Below are 19,954 nucleotides of genomic sequence, written 5' to 3' on the forward strand. Positions count from 1 at the left end.
TATTAAAACTGTGAGATATCACACATTGTGTGTGCAGTAATGTGAGGTAGTGAAGTGTTGATTGCTTGTGTACAGCTGTGTAGTGTATCAGTTACATTCAGCAGATATTTGTTGCTTCAGAGTAACGTGTTTGAAGATGAACCCAACAGCCTTCTTTTTCTTTTGATGTATTGCTGCAGCCATTAAAAGCAACCAAAAGTTGTTGTTTCATTTCTTTTATTTGGACGAATATTCAATTAAATTTTTATTTTGTGACTAATTTTTAGTCACAAAATATAACCTCAACTGCTCTGTGTAAAATGGCCTTATTAGTCCAGCATCAAGTTAGAAATATCGGATGTCTTGTTTCTCAACATTTTGCTGTATTAATATCTACAGTTTTCCTTTTTAAGCAACCTTTTTTTTGCATTTCGTTAAACCTAAATAAATATAAAACCTGGGGATGAGTTCGTCTGTGTCGCAGTACAAAGTCTTTCACTGAGCTGCTTGTGTGACCTTTTCCTAACGAGCGACTCGACCGAACGGAGCTCAGAACTGAGACACAAAATCATCTTGTTGGTAATAATTTTATTTAATTGCTTGATTGAGGTTTTTTGTAATCTCTGAATGAATCAGCAATGAATTGAGGCCTAATTTTATATCAGGAGTTTGATGGTAAGTGCTGAGTTTCAAACTGAGCAGCAGGAGACTCATTATAATGCACACCTTTACAAATCAGCGGTACATGCTATATACAGCCCTTACAAAGCCTTTCCTGAAGGCTGAGGTTTTCCTTTGCCGTCTCGGTAAAGACACGTCAAGTTAAATCTGTTCCAACAAGTTCTTTCAGGTCTTTGCAGAGGTGACCTTTCAGAGTGACATTTGAAGTCAGAAAATTAATTCCCCCTGAGCAACACAAAACACACTCTAACCCTCAGTTATTTGGATCCTTTACTGCAGCTGCTGTTTTCCTTCAGTATATTTTGTTTTTATTTTTCTGCCCCTCATTATTAAACTCTTATTTTGAGCCACAGCATGTGCAAGTACACAAATGTATCATTTGCACGCAGCTCAGTCGTAATCAAGCATAAAACAGTTTGTCTCCAGAAGCTTTGTTCTCTTCAGGATGGTGTCTGAGGTGCATCTTGTAACATAAATACACTCACCGCCCACTTTATTTTTCAACTGCTCTTTAACAGAAATATCTAATGAACCAATCACATTGTAGCAAATCAGTACATTTATCCATGTAGGAATGGTCAAAATGCCATGTTGAATTTCCAGCTGAGAGTTTACAGAGAATTGAATGAAAAGGATAAAATATCCACAGAGCAGCAGTTCTCTTGGTGAAAATGTCTCGGTGATGTCAGAGGTCAGGGGAGAATAATCAGACTGTTTTAAGCTGATAGGAAGGCAACAGTGACTCAGAGAAGACAAAGAAATGCAGAACATCCTTGAATCCGCAGTGAAATGTAGCAGACGAGCAACAGCAGCAGGAGAACACATCAGGCTAGAATTGACACAAGATCATCAAAACTGGACAACAGAAGATTTAAAAAATGTTTCCTGGTCTGATGGGAATTCTGCTGCAACATTCAGATGATGTATCATTGATTAAGGTTGCTGGGGATGTATTGGTACGCGGATATTTTCTTGGGCCTGTTGGTACCAACATCATGCAGCATATCTGAGTATTGTTGTCCAAGATAAGGACAATACCAGACAGTACCTCCCAGCCACTCTATGAGGTTCAGTCACAGGAGTACAGTCAGTGAAAGACTTGGATTACCCTAAATGCACCACTGACCGACACAGGAAATCATTTCTGCCTGTGGCTAACTCTCAGTACAATTCCTCCATCTAAAGCACTCAAATACACACCGCAGCACATCCTCTACAGAAAAAATAAAGCCAACATGATATGAAGCACCTCAACTTCAACTATTTAATTAGGTGTAATATACTGGAAAATGTAGAACTACAGTGTTTTGTGTTTATTCGGGCTATTTTGTTATATTTTGTAACCTTGTAATATATTGTATTATTTGATTTAGTTCAGTTAGTTACTGTTCTAGTTTTTTGAACATGACGACAGGTTCACTGTGACCAAACAGTTTCTACAGTCACCAGATCGCAATCCAGCAGAGCACCTATTAGATGTGGTGTAATGCAAGACTTATGTCATGGATGCGCAGTCGACGAATCAGCAGCGGCTGTGTGATGCTGTCATATCAACACTGACCAAACTGCATGAGGAATGTTTCAGGCGCCTTTTTGAATCAGCGTCACGAAGAATTAAAGCAGTTATAAAGCATCCTGTGAGGTGCTCAGAAACGCTCAGTCTTACTCTGTGTGATGTCAGAGAGATGATGTGTGATGGCCACCTCGGCCCGTGTACGGTACTATGAAAGATCCCACAAATAAAAACATAGAAATATGAACAAAACAGGCCAAATTTAAAGTTTACAAAACCATTAGAAACATTTATGAGAAAAAGAATTTTAACATAAGATTTGGGGTTTTTTTTATTTTTAAAACTTGCCACCTGCATTACCCGGAATGCAACTCTCTAACATTAGTGGTGTGAATTCTCCTGTGTTGTACTCACAGGCACGCAGTCTGTGGTTGCTACAAAGCTACAAAAAGGTCTGATCTGCAGTTTTCACCCCCAGCTGACGCTTATTCAAATGACATCCACAAAGCCTCCTGTGGAGCTACAGTTTTTATACAACTTATTTTTTTTAATATACGCACAAGTACTCCCAAACATAAAAGACTTTGATGTGTAAAATTGGCGATGTTCAACTTTAAAAACATTTTGGAATCATGTAAAATTCATGAGCGCTAAAAAGTACAAAAATACAAAAACCTGATTCATTAAAGTCCCTGCAGGATGAACAGAGCTTATCCTGAAGCGTCCCTCCCTTGTATCCAAAAGATTTCATTGAGCAGTTCTCAGAAAGCTGTTATTATAATACTAAAAGCATCTGAATTATGAAGCTATGGATGAAAACTCTGAATGTGGACACCTTTTATCCTTTCTTCTTAAATGGCGAAGCAAAAAAAAAAAAAAAAAAAAAAGCAGCAAAGGACGGCAGAGATGTGTCATTGGTAGAGGAGGAAGTCCTTGATACTGTGAGGGACAAAGAGGCTCGAGGCCCTGTGCAGACGACTCTTTCCGAGACTTCGACGAATACGTAAACGACAGAGCTGAGACAGTGAGCAGGGACCTGGGAACAGGAGGCAGATCACAGCTGTTAATAAAAGGAAGTGAGGGTCCTCTATGTAAGTGCAAAAAGGTCAAAAGTCAAGGTCAAAGTCAAAGTTATTTATATAGGACATTTCCAGACAGACGATGCTCAAAGTGCTTAACAATATAAAAATGCCATTAAAAAGAAACAATGTAAAACAATAATAACAATATGAAACAATGACAGGACAATAACACACCTTTGCTCAGCAGTGCAGCTCTCACTGAGCTGTTTGGCTTCGACAGATCAAGAGGAGTCTTCGCCTCGGCGTTCCTGCGACACCCATCAGCTCCAAAGTCCAGGAGAAGATGCACAACGTCAGCTCCTCCCCCCAAAACTGCAGCATGCAGAGGACTCTCCGGCCCGCATCCGATCTGAACATCTGCTCCTGCTCAAACATGCAAACAGAGTTCAACACCTAACAGCACGCAAATCACACAATTCTGATTAAAACCCATCCGTGTGTTGTAAGTGATTTATTGTTAAAGCAGCATGTTGTTATATATTAGCTACTAATGAAAAAGTTTTCAAAAATAAATCCAAAGCACAGCTCTGAATAGTTTTGAGACTGGCTGTCACGTCTGACAGGTTGGATTGATTAGAAAAGCTTTTAAACGAGAGAGAAACTGCAGAGCGTGCCACTAAAAGTAACTCAGAGCCCAGCAGGAACAAAAAATGTCAGCTGTATTTTAATATTATATGGCTGGAACGAACGGTTCTCTCCTCTGTTGGTTCACCTTTGCTCAGCGATTATCGTTTCAAACGTGCAAAATCCAAGACAGACGTGTTAAATGTCAACTGACACCTTCAAGTGCCTCAGTTTGTCTGATAAGCAGAGCCAAACTCAAAGATATGCAGTCTAGTTTGAGCATTTAAGTCCCAAAGATGAAAGGCGGCACAGAAGAAAAGCTTCACAACAAAGTTATGTCAAAGGACAAAATCCTCTCGTTTGAGAAAACACTAAATTAAATAATTAACTAATCATTGCAACTCTGACTCAGTTTAAGAATCAAGAAGTTGCTTTTTTAAATCTGATTCTTTCTTTCTTTCTTTTACAAATGTATACGCCGAATAAAAGAGCTGTTACTGTGTTTGCTGAAACAACTTTTTGATAGACTGGTTTGTGTAATTAAAAGAGTGGAGTTTTTCCATTTAAAAAAAAAACAAACAAACAAACTTCAGACTATTATACAGACTGGGCCTTGAAGTGCCTTAATTTTCATGACTGAAACAAACAAAAAGCAAAGGTGTGACTGGTGATTATTTCTGACTTATATTACCTGAATAGAGCAGCACCTCTACGCAGGCTGCGGCCCGTGCCATGCAGGCAGAGTAGAGCGGCGTCCCAACGTCAGGCAGCTCCAGATCAATCTGAGCTCCACGGGACAGCAGCAGCTCCAGGCACTCTCTGTGATCTGGAGGAGAAGATGATAAATGCTGACATGTAGTCCACATTCATAACCAGAAATTTCTTGCAAATGGATACCTTTGTGTACCTTTCTTGGCAGCCTCATGGATTGGAGATGCCAGCTGGTAGGTGGTGTGGATGGAGGCACTGTGCTGCAGGATGAGCTTGAGGCAGGCAGCGCTCCCGCTGCTGCAGGAATTGAAGAGAGGTGTGGCGCCATCTGTTGACACTGCCATTGCCTTGAGAATGATGTTTGTGAGGAAATGCATCCAAAAGAGTGTGCCTCATTTATTTATTCATGCATGTGACACAAACATACACAAATGCTCAAACAGAGCAAACACACGAGACAACCAACAACTGAAGGCCTCTTTGCATGCAGATTTCAGCTCTGACCTTTCTCCAGGAAAATCTAAACTCTTCAGCAAAAACACCAGATGTGGTTTAAAACGTGTGAAAATAAAAAATCTGTGTTAAAGCGGGAGAATCTGTGAGTTCGCAAATGAGCTCAGCTCTGTTTGAACTGCACAATTTCAGGGATCCTGTAGTGAACTTTACTGGAAAGTGAGTACGATGCTCAAACCAATCAAATCAAGCAACTGAGATGTGACCGAGGTGCAGATTTTTTCAGCTGTAAATTAATTGGTTTACCAAAAGAACTGCATTAACTATTTAAAAATACAGCCATTTTTATAACATCCATCCATCCATCCATGAGGTTATTGGGGCACTTACACATAAGCCCTCACTAATATTCTGATTATTTAGCTGGACAAGCTAATATAATTTTAAATATAGGGGTTGTTTTTAATACATGAAGGCCTAAAGTCCATTTGCTGGGTTTACTCTCTTGTGACACAATGCAAAGTCTTTATATCAACTTTACAATGATAAAACGAATTCTTAGATTCCCTCCACCCCCAGTGTTTTATTAGTGTATGTGAAGTTTAGGTTTGAGTTTCAATACATCAAATACTTTTCAAATCAAAAGTGAAGGCATGCGCTTTCATGTATGATCGAAGCAATGAGACGGTACATAAATTCTTATCACTAAATACAAAATATCAGATAAAGTAATTCATCTTATGAGTGCAAAAATAATCTTTATTTGGGAAAAAAAAAAGACTTTAAATGTCTGCATTTCCAACCCATATTCTCTCAATTTAATCTATTTTTTAAAAATGTAGCCTTTTCTGTAACCTCTTTAGGGCACATCTGTACATAATTTCAAAGTTTTGAGGTTCTGAAACGTGTTTGAGACCATGCTAGCACAACAAAGGAGGGTTTACGATATGACGTTCTTATACTTCTGTGGGTTTTTCTTTCCTTTTTGATGAAACCTTAATGCTAGACAAGTTAAACAGAATCATTTTCCAAGTCTTTGTTTGTCTAAGAAAGAAATACCAAGAGTGAGCAATGACCTAATTATCTCACGTCACATAAATCAAATGTATGCCTAGCCTCACATTTGTTTTGGACAATAGCCAAATGATCTATAATCTCCATCAGGCATCAATTTCAAAAAGGATAAGCAAAATAAAACTTATGGGGTTTTTTGATGACAGAAAAATTTATCTGTTCCTTCTTACATTTGCTCCATTATCCAGAAGAAACTTGGCACAAGCGTAACGACCCCCGAGGCAAGCCTCGTGGAGCGGCGTGACCCCGTCCATGGTGACTGTGTCAACATGGAAGCCCTGCAGGGAGAGATCAGAGGATTTTCATACGACTTCTTTTCAAGAAGTCTTCGGGTTGTAGACTGTAAGTACTCGACGTACAAATCAAGATTTAAGGTTACCTGAGCGATAAGGGCCCTGAGGTGGAGGAGTCTGCCCTGAAAGGCCGCTTCATGGAGCGGAGTTCTGTCAGACCAGAAGTCTGAGACACAGAGAATCAAATTAGTTATGTTTCCACATTCAGAAAGCACAAAGACCACGACCACTGTAACCTCATCCACATACATACACACTTCTGGTTTCTCAACATGACCCCCAACCCTAAAATGCTAAACCGGTTTCATCCCAGATTTTATTGTCTACAGACTTCACACGGAAAGCTTTTAGGCCTGAAACACTGTGATGCAAAAAAAACATACAAACATTAAACTCACCAGCCATCAGCGAGTTACACACCAACCCTCCGTAGATGGACAAAGGCCTCTGCCAAGGTTGCGACCACAGGGAAACGTCTGTTTGCACAGCAGCCATGATGAAAATGAAACAGCAGCAGATTTCTTCACCCAGCAAGATACACAAACCTGAATCCGGCCTTCCTCACTCTCTTATCTGGGCCCTTGGTCACCTCCCCCACATTACCACTTTCCACCCACTCTCACCCCAGTGCATGGCCAGAGTTAACGGTATGTGCATTACATTACAATAGTTGCTAGAATGATCTTGAGGTGTCTTCAGCAAAGCACTTAAAGACACACAGACCAGGACAAGCCCCATAAGACCCTTAAATATATTATTGCCACATGAACTAAATGAAATGCCTTAAACCAGGGGTCCCCAAACTCAGTCCACGAGGGCCAGTGTCCCTGCAGGTTTTAGATGTCTTCTTGATCCATCACAGCTGATTTAAATGGATAAATTACCTTCTCAACATGTCTTGAATTTCTCCAGAGGCCTGGTAATGAACTAATCATGTAATTCAGGTGTGTTGACCCAGGGTGAGATCAAAAACCTGCAGGACACCGGCCCTCGTGGACTGGGATTGGGGACCCCTGCCTTAAACTAACAAAAAAAAGTCCCTAGCTCCAACAGAAACATTTTGGCTTAACATTGAACACATGCTGAACTTCTTGATATGATGTTTGTTTCTGTCTTGCAAATCCCCGTCGCTGACCCTGAAGAGCGACACCTCCTTATCAGCTCCTTTTTCACAAGGCTGTGATTTTTTTGGCACTCTTCCTTACAATCAGATTCATCTACAAAAGAAATATTTGTTTGATGCCTCTCCAGGATCTGCAAAGATTACATGTGAGAACATAGCACATACCATATATATTAGAAAGTACACTTTAGTTCCCACGTTGGGTTTTCTGAAAGTTTACTTATCATTTGAAGAAAAGAAAAAAAAAAAAGCTCGCAGGTTTCAAAGGAGTGGCAATCACGAAAGCTACTTTTAGACGCTTCCTCATTCACAAAGGTACCGCAGCAGGTAGGAGTGTTTACACCGCTGCACTACGGAGCCATGGCATTCATGATAAACAAACATGCTCTGACACGCTTCACAAAACAGTGGATTTTATTTAAAAAACAAACTTTGAGGTCTCTCAATAAGTAAGTTACAGTAGCTTTGTTTCCCTGTGAGCTTACAAGCAGCCAGCCCTTTACCCCCTATGTTCAAAATCTTTACATTTTCAAAAAGTGCTTATAAATTCTCAAGGTGTGCAACAAATTCCAGTTATTTAAAAAAGTGTCTTCCACCAACTCCCTTTTGGTGAGTAAATGTAAACAAAATGTTAGCCCGCACCATGAAGATCACATACGAAACTTATATAAGCAGTTTGAAGAGAGGCAGAGGTGCTGAGAGGTCACTGTCATCAACTTTCTGTTTCTGTTGCTCTCTCCGTGGCACATCAGGAGTAAGCCTCATTTTTATGTCTCTTTTCCTGTCTCCACTGTCGCTGAGGGCCTGTGGCGTCGACGGCAAGATCCATGACCCCGTCTGGCATCAGCCACTGCAGGAGCAGCAGGAAGAGGAAGTCCAGCACGGCCACAAACGCAAAGATGGAGCCAGCGACGGGGCCGCAGTGAGCCCTCAGCCTCCGTAACCGTCTGTCCAGGGGAAGAACTTCCTCCCCCACCACCCTGTCGTACACCTGACAGGGAAAAAACACATTGATCACCTTAGTATCCTTCAGTAGTTAAACATGTAAAAAACACCACCTAGCCATAAACTGGAATACATTTTTTTAGGATTAGATTTGGATTTGTTTTAGAAATTCTAAAAACTGAAATCGACTTTTGTTGTTGTTGTTGTTTTGCTGTGTTTATTTTTTAAAAATGCTGTGAAAGAAGAAGAAAAAATGGCTGATTACAGAAACTTCTGTATGTTAAAAACCATACTGGCTATTTGAATACAAGTTTTGAGAGTTCACAGGGTGTACCTGAATGTGCCGTGATGTTTCACAGGCCGGGCTCTGCTTACAAATTGACATTGACTTCAGAGTGCACTTTAACACACTGCTAGCTTATTTTTTTTTAAGGTATGCCATTGTTTAACAGAGCCAAATGCCAAGCACTTTGGAAATAGCAAAAAACAAAATGCATGTTGTACAATTAAAGAAAAAAAGGACACTCAAGATAAATTTGATGTGCCTCAGCTTTTTATCTCTTACCTCACACGTTTCTAAGCATGAAGCAAGAGAGAGAGTTTTTTGGAAATCAGATACTGTGGGCAATGTTTAGAGAAAACGAGTTTATGCAAAGTCTGGTAATCTGGACGCCTTATCTGATGGTGCAGTCGTCCAATGACTTATCTGATCAAGATTCAGAGTAGTTGCTGTTTTCAATTTATGAAAATGTCCTTGTGATGAAAGGGCACAGCTGTGTCTTTTATTTTCCACAATAAAATGTTATGCTTTGATAGCATTTTCTTCAAAAATGTAAAACAAGCTGTTACATGCACACGATCCAGTGTGGGTGTCTTTGGTGAACCTACTTTCTCGGTCCTCTCCGCAACATTCCTCCAGGTGTAGAGGTTTCTCACACGCACGTGAATGGAAGCAGGCGACGGGACGTTGCCCGATCGTTGCAGAGCGATGACCGCTTCCAGACCGGCGCACAATGAACGGACGGTGGGTTCACACAGGGTAATCAAATCCTCAGGTAACACCTCTGGAATGCCTCCCACACGAGTGCTAACCACCTAACAAAACAGAGACAAAAAACAGATGCTGACAAACAAATACACACACGCACACACACACAAAAGAGAGAACAGAAAAACAGAAGTTTTCCCAAAGTATAAAATATGTCCTGGAATGATTATTAGCAAAATTCCACTGTGTGTGTTTGGCCTCAAGCTAAATCTAGCACTGCAGCTCTCTGTGGACACCTGAAAAAGGAAGCTCTGCTGTACCTGGAACCTCAAACAGTGATGTCAGGGTGTACCCACTTTCATATCACTATGGTAACGTGACAATTTTAATCAAAGATGTACAAAGTTATAAAGATTAGGAGTCATGGAAAATGAAATGCATTGGCTAGCCACTTTATTAGGTACACCTGTTTAGCTGCTTGTTATAGCAAATATCTGATCAGCCAAAAGGAAGAAAATATTCCATGCTCCGGAGTTCTCTGGGAGAAAATGCCTTGTTGATGTCAGAGGACCTCTATCCTGCTTTGCATCAACAGTGCAGACTAATGTCGGGGTATTTTCTTGGCACACTTCAGGCCCCTGAGGACCAGCTGAGCACTGATCTTAACTGAGTACTGTTGGTAATCATGTCAATTACTTCATGACCACAGCATGCCCACCTTATCTTGGGTGCTTCCAGTAGGATAACACACAGTGTCACAAAGCTCAAATCATCTCAAACTGGTTTCTTGAACATCACAATTAGCTCAAGTGGACTGAGCTTTGAGATTTAAAGGAAAGGGAGGTTCCCATTGTGGATGTGCAGCTGTCTGATGCTATCATGACAGCTGCACATCCACCATCCATTTCTGTGCCATGAGGAATTTAGGCAGTTCTGAAGGCAAAACAGTGTCTAACCCTGTACCTGTGAGGTGTACCTAATAAAGTGTCTGGTAAGTTTGTATGACAGCAATCAACATCCAAAAGCTTCCCAAGTAAACTCCACTTTACTGGAATATTACTAACAAAATAAAGTTAAAGTAAAGAATTTAATGTTTACAAACTGAATTGTCTTTAAAAACATTTTTATTGATAGATTAATTATTGATTGAGCTCAAGGTGTTAAAGATAAATGTGTATATAGGTCTTTTTGTAAATATACACATCCACCAGCATTCACACTTTACACTATAAGTTGCTGCATTGTGCTTGTCTCCTTTCTTGCCCTGTGTTATGACACAGTTCAACTTATGTTCAACTTTATGTCCAACCTACGTGTCCCAATAAATCACAGATAAAGAGTGGTTACCTGATGCGTCTTCCCATTAGCAATTATTTTTTGTGTAATCTCTGTACGCATATCTGTGTAAGAATCTGCAAAAAAGGGTATAACTCATCATACAGTCTGACTAAGAAAGTTCAAAAGGGTATTACGTTATTAAATGCCACCTGCGTGTGTTTCCCCGTTTTTTTCCCCCATAGTTATAAAACCTGAGGATTCCCTCTAGTAGGAATGAATAACAAATGGGCCTGTTTGTTAGCTCGAAGGCATTTTCATTCCAAAAGAAATTAAGCTCCCAACGTAATTTCTTTTGGAAATAACCTGGAGGTAAGAGGATTCTCTCATGGATTCTCAGGTTACTTTTTTCCATCTGTGGGTCTAACGTCACGAAATAACAAGAATGACATTTCCAGTTTCTGTTCCTCCAGCAATAAACCACATTAAGTTCCACTGTGATGCGGTTAGCTGCTGTCTGGCATTTGCCGCTCTTACATAAAGGTCTATCCTCCCTCTCCCACGTCTCCCTCATGTACTTCAGTTTTTTTAAGCAGCGGTATGAGATGAGCTGCACACGCCCATGGCAAATCTGCCACAAGAACACTTCACCATCTTCAACTGAGTTGTGCCGGCTCCGCGTGGCCGAATGGGCTTTCACAGAGCTTCTTCTGTGATCTGAAAGTGCCTCGTCTTGATAAAGTCCAATTTTCATTATTATATATTCTATAAAAAACTAAAAGTTTATCTGCATTTTTTTGCTTAGATTTGTGACATGAACTGAGCTTAAGGTCTAAAGATTCAGTGTTAGATCTGTCGCCCCTCGGATGACTACTGGGGGCAACTTAGGTCACATATTGGCCTGTTTCCATTAAAATGACTGGCTGTGCCATTAGCTTAAGAGATTGGCACGCTAAATGGTGAGTAAACGAGATGTTAAAATCGATACTATGATAAAGCTAGAGGGAAATATTGCACCATGTAATGACAAGCATGTACAAGTTTACCCCCACAATCTAATAACATCATGTAGCTAATCTGGTTAAACCATCCTTCAGGTTGTGGCATGTTTGTAGCAGCAAGATGTGCCCTCTCCCATTTGTATTAAAGAAATATTCTCAAATGTTTGGTGTGTTTATCTCAAAAAAGCTGTTTCACTTAAAGTGAAATAAGGAAATCCTGACACAGAGAGTCACTGCTACTGGACTTCATATCACTGACCTTGTGTATCAATGACAGATCTGTCAGACAGCAGCTAACCGCATCACAGTGGAACTTAATGTGGTTTATTGCTGGAGGAACAGAAACTGCAGCAAACCTGCAGTCCACAGCTGGCTCCTTCCACAATGGCCATGCAGAACGCTTCAGTGAGCGACGTGTTGAGGAAGATGTGGCCTTGAACCAAAACCCCACGCACATCTTTGTGCTCCAGAGCGCCCAGCAGACGTACCCTGTGCAGATCAAAACACAGTGGTAGCACCTTTACTCAGGAACCCAGTGATTGACCCTGGGTTTATCTACTAATCTACAATCATTTCCAGGTGTTGAATAAACGTAAAGGAAACACAAAACAATGGCAGTAAATTCCAGTTAATTAAATTCTATAACAGTGTTGGTTCTTTAATATACTACAGAAAGTTTCTTTATATGAGATTTTCTCCTGTGGAAAGAAAAGTGAATTAAAGCTGTATTACAGACACAATTTAATATACAAATACTTAGACATGCTTTAATAGATCCTGAAAGATGCCAACATCATTATCTCAGGAAATAAGCGCATCCAGCAGTACCTGTCATGTAGTTGGTATTTCTCCCTCACTTCCTCCAGAACAATTCTCTTTGGTCCCTCTCCGCCAATCAGGAAGTGGAGGTAAGGATGTTTGAGACAAAGCTCCGGGATTATTCCACCAAGAAGATCAATTCCTGCAAAGAAGGAAAGAAAGTGAAGACTTCCTTCCACTATTAGAGTGATGCAGTTCTCTACTGAGATTCATATGGAAGGCAAAGGCAATGGCTATTTTAGTTACATAGTACATTTCATTACATGTAACCTTGATGTTCTTAACATAGAAGGTAAATACATCAAAATAAGAGTAAGTCTATAATGTCTTAAGACAGTGAAAACAACAAAATTTACAAAGAGATAAAGTCCAAGTTTCTCTCACACACACACAAACACACACACAAACAATAAGCCCGTGCTTTTGTTTGTTGGCACAGATGCAAGTCATCTTGGGTCAGCAGGCACCTTGTTCCAAAGAACACATCTACAGTAACGGTAAGCTTTCTTGGCATGCTTTGATCTTCTTCTGAGAACAGTTAAAAGATCTACGCCTGATGACCTGAGAGGTCTAGGTGTAGTGTAACTTATTGCACTGGGAGGTCAAACCAGTGTGAGTTTTATAAACCAATAAAAGGATTTTTCAGGTAATTCTGCATTACAATTGGATGCAGTTGTTCACATTAACCCAAACAACCATCTGCCTCACTCATGCCGCTCCGGAACAACAAATTCTTCCCTGATGACGGGACTGTGTTTAGTCTCTCTGCCCCTACCCTTGAAGGACACATGTGTCGGCTGAGGACTGTTGACTTTTGCTTAACCGGGTGAACACAGGGGGGACGGGGACACACACACACACACACACACACACACCCGTCCTTTTACATGGTGTAAGAGGCGAATATTCATGTGCTTTTTTGTGCTGGTGTTTTTTTTTTTTACTGTCCTCAAACTGGTCTCCCAGTTAGGAGCCCAGTTTGAGTAGAGTTCTTTTTTTTCTCCTCTTGTCCCTGATGTGTATACTTTCGCTGTTTTCTTTTTGGCGCAGCCACATCTGCAGCCTGATTCTGATTCGTCTCTGTTCAGTTCTAAAACATTTTGAGAGATCCAGAAGTTACTGTCATCAACGAAGCTCACTGGTTTATGAACAGAAGTAAAAGATAGGAGCAACTGTATCATCTATGCAAGACTGACAGGGTGTATTATGATTTTTTATGAAAGTGCCAAGTGGGAGCACTAAGAATTAAAGCGTAATGGACCGAGAACTGATCCTTGAGGAACCCCGCTTGAATTTTTATTTCTGTAGCTCTAAAACTATTAAGTGAAACAAAGATACATATACTGTGCCCTTTAAGCGCAGGTTTGATTGCACATTTTTCTTTCCGGATGCTTTTCCTGAACTAGCAGAGCTTCCAGCATGTTTTACAAATGACTGTTTCTCTCCCTGCCCGTCTTCAAACAATAATAATAATAACAACAATGATTTTAACTAAAAATGTCAAATTTGGATCCTTCACCCATAAGAGCTGCTGCCCCTCATTTGCAGTCCAGTTCTTGTGTAATTTGGTACTCTTCCACTGACACCATTCTTGATAAGTTTTCAGTGAATTGTAGGTACATGGATCAGCTGAAGGTCCAGGTGCATCTCTCTCTTACTGTATCAGGTCTGTTGGATTTTTTCCTGTTTCTTAAGCACATCACTTTCAGGTACTCTTCATCTGCTGTAGATAGATTTTTAAAGACTGTCACTTATTCTTTTGTCCTCCACTTCTCCAGTTTCCTTAAATGTAAGGACACACTACACACCATACCAAGATATCTTAAGTTTTAAGCTACTTGAAACATAAAGTTGGGTGGCTCAAGCCATTTGCACAGCACTGTATTATTGTATTAAGTACTGTAAAATACTTGTTGTAGGATGAGGGCCTGAACAAAGGACTGTGACCTATTCAGCATAGCACCTCGCTGCTCCAAGTAGACGCAACAGCGTCTAAAACAATTTCTCAGTACCTTTCCGATAGACGAGACGGCTGATGACAACAATTGTGATCCTGTCATCTTGTCGCTGGGAGGGGTCTGGTGTGAAGTCTGTAGGATCGACAGCGTTGGGAATAACGGACACTATCTCTGGGTTGAGTGCTGCGCGTAGAACTGTGTTCTCCTTACTTGTGTAGGACACACACACAATGTGGTTGGTGTCACACAGCGACACAGTCAGGAGCTTGTTGGTCAGGACAGAGCTGAGGTCAGCAAAGCCAAAGAGCGAGTGGTCAGTGAAAACCTGCAAATGACAAACACTCTTTAGCGATTTAAACAGAATCATGTTAGAAACACATGAAATTACCTGAATCACGTACTGTGTTAAGACCCATGGTCTTAGCGTGGAACAATGCATCATGGGCCATGGCAGAAAACGAGCTGTGTGCATGCACGACGGTGATCCGCTCCCTGACAAACACACAGCGCATCAGCGGGAGACTGTGGAAGCAGGTGGTGGCTGTGGACTGGTTGTACATCACTTGCAGGGGCAGGTAGTAGACCTTCAGGCCATTGGTCAGGTACCGGACACCCTTCCTCCTGCCGTAGGCGTGAGTGACGATTACCACCTTGTGCCCCTTTTCAATCAGGCACTGGGAGAGTTGGTAAATGTGACTTTCTACTCCTCCCATGTTTGGATAGAAAAAGTCAGACACCATGCAGATGTTGTGCTTCCTGCTGTGGACCCTGGCAGCCTGTGCAGAAACTCCAGAGTTTCTCTGAGATGAAGGGTTATTCCCTGCTGCCACTTTCCGGCGCTGACCCATGGTATGCTTCTTGAGTGTCTCTGTACTTGATCAGTGCTGAAAGAAATAGTTAATAGTTAACAATAAGTATAATTCTAATGGATTATGTGTTGTATGGGTTTTGACTTTTGCTGCCATGATGCCAAGTCTTGGAAATGAGATTTGAATCTCAATGAGATTTTTACCTGGATAAATAAAGGATTAATAATTAAAAACATTACTGGGGAAAAAAAGAGGCTTCCCATCAGTGACTTTTTAAGCTAATCATTTTTCAAAGTAAATATATTTGACCTGAATCAGTTGAATCGTTGATGAAAAAAAGTATTATAAAGTAATATATTAACAAAAAAAGGGTGATAGATATATTATTATATGAACACCCAGATTCTCACTCAATAATACATGATACATGTGAAGGGCACCAGCGTCTTGTGACCTTGAATTGGATAAGTGGTTAAGAATAGGGGTGGGTTTTTATAATCGATTTATCGATTAAAATCGATTCTGGCTTGGATAACGTAAAATCGATTCATTAAAATCCTGAATCGATTTTTTTAATATAAATTTATTTTGCCCGAAATGCCAGAATCTCTGGTGAAATCTCACAAAATTTCAACAACCACCAAACAGCTAAGACAGTAAATGAGAGCAGGAACATGGATTCTGCACAAAGACTTAAACACACAGCCCAACCACGGATCAGAATCAGTGAGATGTTGCCTTTCTCACAGTCGGGGCTGAAAGCCGACAGCGCGCTGATTCTGATCTGTCGGCGGTCCGCGCTTTGTGTTCACGCCCTTTATGCGCTGATTCTAAAGCTGTTAGTTTTATCTCTCTCCAAACAATATTGACCGAACCAGCAGCAAAAGAAGATCCAAACTAGGCTTCACATAAACGTCGTCATGAATTCACTCTGACTTTTATTGTTTTGCTTCGACCAAGATGCACAGCTCTCTCTCATGCTTGCTCTTTCTCTCTCCCTCTCTCTCCCTCTCTCCCTGTACTGTTTTCTGCATTATTCGCTTGCTTGTTACGCACAAGTCTACCGTTGTTTACAGCGCTGTCGGCCGACGGTTTTTTTTTTTTCGTTTTATATACTTCCGAAAATAAAACCTAATTTCTGCCGTTCAATGCTGAACAAATTTAAACTTTTTAAAATTATGCAAAATGCAAAACGCTCAGCCTTGTCTCTAATAAAACCGCTGTAACTTCAGAGGTAATGTTCATGTGTTGATTAATGGTTTTCTTTCGTTTTTGATCTACTGCAGAAAATTTTTATAAAATCCCAGAACAGGAAAATCACCTTCATGTTTTTCTGTGTTTTATCCTCAGCTACTTTGACACAAAGGCCTCTGCTGTGATGCTCACACCTTTGATAAAGTCTTGGTGTGTCAGCTTCCTTTTTATAGATACAAAAATATGTAAATGTACTGATCTGAATTATAATATTTCTGACTGTCAAAATTTCCCAGATTCAAATCAAAGTGAATCGAATCGAATCGAATTAAATCGAATCGTGGATCGAATCGATTCGGGACCCTGTGAATCGGAATTGAATCCATTCTAGAAATCAGTGACGATACCCAGCCCTAGTTAAGAAGCCTAAAGTAATATGGGCATTCTGACTGGTCGTGCCACAACACTGGTCTTTGACCTGCAAGTGTTGCTGTGGCTTTAACTTCTTGAGTTTTTATCCTCTTCTACCTGCACCTTGGAAACACTTGTAAGGGCAGAAAACTTTGCTGGGTCCACCTGTCCTGAAATGTGATTCCATTGCTTATAATTAGAAACACACAAAAATCTCACCACTACACGTCAACACCTCTCTGACAGTGTCAACAAAGCCGCACATTAAAACTTTGCAGCCGATTTGTAGCTGAGATGTTCAATTTTATTTAACATTTAAAAAGTTGAAATAAAGAAGAAACCTTTTGACCCTTTGCCTTGGTCATTGTCATCCAAAGTAACCTTTGCAGCGCAGTCTGAATAGGCTTGTATCCATATGATGATATGGATACATACATGTTTGCAGTGAGTGGGGGTTCGATATCAGCTCACAGACAACCCCAAACCGAGAGTACTGCCATGTCTATAAGTTCCCTACTACTAACCGAAACAAAACACTTGAACGGATTTGCTGATGTGAGGTATCAAACTCCTCTAAGCTCCAGTGCATTTAGGCTTTACACTTGTTCGCATTATATATAAACGTCATGGAGACAAACACCTCTTCGCATTTAACCTTAACAAGCATCGCAGCGAACCGCTTTCACAGTCCAACCTGCCTTACCGTGGGTGGAAAGTCAGTCTTTTTCCAGATTTGATTTCATTTCTACATGCTAGCCCCGAGCTAGCCACTTAGCCGCCTGTGTTACTTCCTGGTGTTTTCTACGTCACTGGGAACGTGGTAGCTGACGTATACTGCAAGGAAGTGAAACGACATTTAAACTTTGAGGGTTTTTTTTACAAGTAAAATAAAACCAAAGGTTAAGATTCGTTTTTCTTTCATACTTACTCGTTATAAACGTCTTTTAGTGCGAATGCTAAATCCAGAAATTATCACCATGCATGTTTTTTGTGCTTTGTTGCTGTTGTTGTTTTAATATTAAAGTCACACAATAAAGTGAAGTAATGGGGACGATTTACTTACACACTTTTATTCCACAGCATTATCAACTTGTAACTTAAATTACCGCTGTTTATAGACTAAGCCTTTACAATTAAGGTTTTGCAATATTTTCCTTAAATATATAAAATTCTGTGAAAAACAAAACACTGATACAAATGACAGACTGAAGCAGTGATCCAAAACCAGGTTGGCATGTGAAGAATCAGGAAAAATCTAGTAATGAGTGGCTTAAAAAGAAAATAATAAATATGTTGTAATGGCACAGTAGAAAGTTCAGCCCTCATCTCGACTCACTGGCTGTGGCAGAACCTCAGAAGAGTCACGCATGAATGACTGCAAACCTCAGTGAATGGAAACAGACAGTCAAATATTTCTCCACAGTGATGTGAAAGACTGATAAAGCCACAATAGTAAAACTGGCTATACGATCTTTTGAATCATAGTGTGTACTTGATTTAATACACATGCTTTTGTATTTGGCTTAATTTTTTAATCAATAAAAAATGACACTGAGGTAATATCTGAGGTTTTATTTACTTCATTTTTTAAATTATGTCCTGTGTTGCATGACTGTACATTAGTTACAGCAGACATCTACTGCATGTTGTTACTTTGTCACAACAAAAACATTTTTTGTTGATACTGCAGTTTTGCATGCAGGACTCTTATGTGATGGAGTACTGAAAGTGTGCTACACTTGACAAAAAAAACCAACAACAACACAAAAACAGGATCTGTGTTCTTCTTGAAGCATGTGGTGTGCAAGTGTTCATGGTTCTTTAAAGAGAAATGAAATATCTGAAAAGGAAATAAAAGTTACCCATCATGCAGTTTAAAAACACTTTATTGCTGAACAAAATGTTTGTTTTACTCTCTTTTTAAAAAAAAAATATATATATATATATATATAATTTTCTTTTTGGTGCTGAAAAGGGCCACACATTTACATTTCATTACACTTCTCCATTCGTCAAATTTTGGCATACTGTCCTGACTGCAGTCACAGATTCAAGGCTACTGACCTAATTCCCAAAAAGGGACCAGAGCTGCACGGCTACATAGTACAGTGATGTTTCACAGTTAAGCAACATAATTTACAAATTTCTTACTTGGCTCCTGAATGTTTTTTCCTATTAACTATACATTATACACATTACCCTAAACCTACTTATTTATAAAAGTTAAAAAAAACAAAAACAAAAAACAAAACCTGGCATCTGGTATATACAGTGGCTTGCAAAAGTATTTGGCCCCCTTGAACTTTCCCACATTTTGTCACATTACAGCCACAAACATGAATCAATTTTATTGGAATTCCAGGTGAAAGACCAACACAAAGTGGTGAACACGTGAGAAGTGGAAATCCTACATGATTCCAAACATTTTTTACAAATAAATAACTGAAAAGTGGGGTGTGCGTAATTATTCAGCCCCCTGAGTCAATACTTTGTAGAACCACCTTTTGCTGCAGTTCCAGCTGCCAGTCTTTTAGGGTCTGTCTCTACCAGCTTTGCACATCTACAGACTGAAATTCTTGCCCATTCTTCTTTGCAGAACAGCTCCAGCTCAGTCAGATTAGATGGACAGCGTTTGTGAACAGCAGTTTTCAGATCTTGCCACAGATTCTCGATTGGATTTAGATCTGGACTTTGACTGGGCCGTTCTAACACATGAATATGTTTTGTTTTAAACCATCCCATTGTTGCCCTGGCTTTATGTTTAGGGTTGTTGTCCTGCTGGAAGGTGAACCTCCGCCCCAGTCTCAAGTCTTTTGCAGACTCCAAGAGTTTTCTTCCAAGATTTCCCTGTATTTGGCTCCATCCATCTTCCCATCAACTCTGACCAGCTTCCCTGTCCCTGCTGAAGAGAACCACCCCCAGAGCATGATGCTGCCACCACCATATTTGACAGTGTGGATGGTGTGTTCAGAGTGATGTGCAGTGTTAGTTTTCCACACATAGTGTTTTGCATTTTGGTCTCATGTGACCAGAGCAGCTTCTTCCACATGTTTGCTGTGTCCCCACATGTTTGCTGTGTCC

At 40.3% G+C, this 19,954-nt stretch overlaps 2 protein-coding genes across 3 annotated transcripts; both read right to left on the minus strand.

Moving 5' to 3' along the window:
- Positions 1-2,418: 2,418 nt before the first annotated feature.
- On the minus strand, positions 2,419-7,155 carry asb11 (ankyrin repeat and SOCS box containing 11). The gene is made up of 7 exons (XM_085135084.1): positions 6,749-7,155; positions 6,437-6,516; positions 6,228-6,335; positions 4,727-4,877; positions 4,511-4,645; positions 3,430-3,618; positions 2,419-3,209 (listed from the first exon to the last, which is right to left on the minus strand). The coding sequence occupies exons 1-7, from the start codon at positions 6,843-6,845 to the stop codon at positions 3,085-3,087; spliced, it is 885 nt and encodes a 294-aa protein (XP_084991210.1). The 5' UTR covers positions 6,846-7,155; the 3' UTR covers positions 2,419-3,084.
- A 151-nt stretch (positions 7,156-7,306) lies between these two features.
- Positions 7,307-17,784, minus strand: piga (phosphatidylinositol glycan anchor biosynthesis, class A). 2 transcript variants are annotated; one of them, XM_085135077.1, is made up of 8 exons: positions 17,577-17,784; positions 14,861-15,343; positions 14,670-14,784; positions 14,514-14,591; positions 12,511-12,643; positions 12,039-12,171; positions 9,307-9,513; positions 7,307-8,464 (listed from the first exon to the last, which is right to left on the minus strand). In XM_085135077.1, exons 2-8 carry the CDS (start codon positions 15,305-15,307, stop codon positions 8,222-8,224), a joined length of 1,356 nt encoding a protein of 451 aa, XP_084991203.1. In that variant the 5' UTR covers positions 15,308-15,343; positions 17,577-17,784; the 3' UTR covers positions 7,307-8,221. The 2 variants fall into 2 exon arrangements, with proteins under 2 accessions (XP_084991203.1, XP_084991202.1); XM_085135076.1 differs by having other exon boundaries at positions 14,514-14,784; positions 17,577-17,763.
- Positions 17,785-19,954: the final 2,170 nt, after the last annotated feature.

Source organism: Neolamprologus multifasciatus, chromosome 16, assembly GCF_963576455.1.
Source record: "Neolamprologus multifasciatus chromosome 16, fNeoMul1.2, whole genome shotgun sequence".
NCBI lineage: Eukaryota > Metazoa > Chordata > Actinopteri > Cichliformes > Cichlidae > Neolamprologus > Neolamprologus multifasciatus.

Excerpts from the sequence above, each read along its gene's own strand:
- asb11 (XM_085135084.1), bottom strand. The coding sequence starts at position 6,845 with ATGGCTGCTGTGCAAACAGACGTTTCCCTGTGGTCGCAACCTTGGCAG. Across the intron at positions 4,878-6,227 it reads TTCTGGATAATGGAGCAAAT|GCAATGGCAGTGTCAACAGA; the intron begins GTAAGAAGGAAC and ends ATCATTCTCAAG. Across the intron at positions 3,210-3,429 it reads AGCTGCACTGCTGAGCAAAG|GTCCCTGCTCACTGTCTCAG; the intron begins GTGTGTTATTGT and ends TCCTGTTCCCAG.
- piga (XM_085135076.1), bottom strand. The coding sequence starts at position 15,307 with ATGGGTCAGCGCCGGAAAGTGGCAGCAGGGAATAACCCTTCATCTCAG. Across the intron at positions 12,172-12,510 it reads AAATACCAACTACATGACAG|GGTACGTCTGCTGGGCGCTC; the intron begins GTACTGCTGGAT and ends TGATCTGCACAG. Across the intron at positions 9,514-12,038 it reads GAGCCAGCTGTGGACTGCAG|GTGGTTAGCACTCGTGTGGG; the intron begins GTTTGCTGCAGT and ends CTGTTTTGTTAG.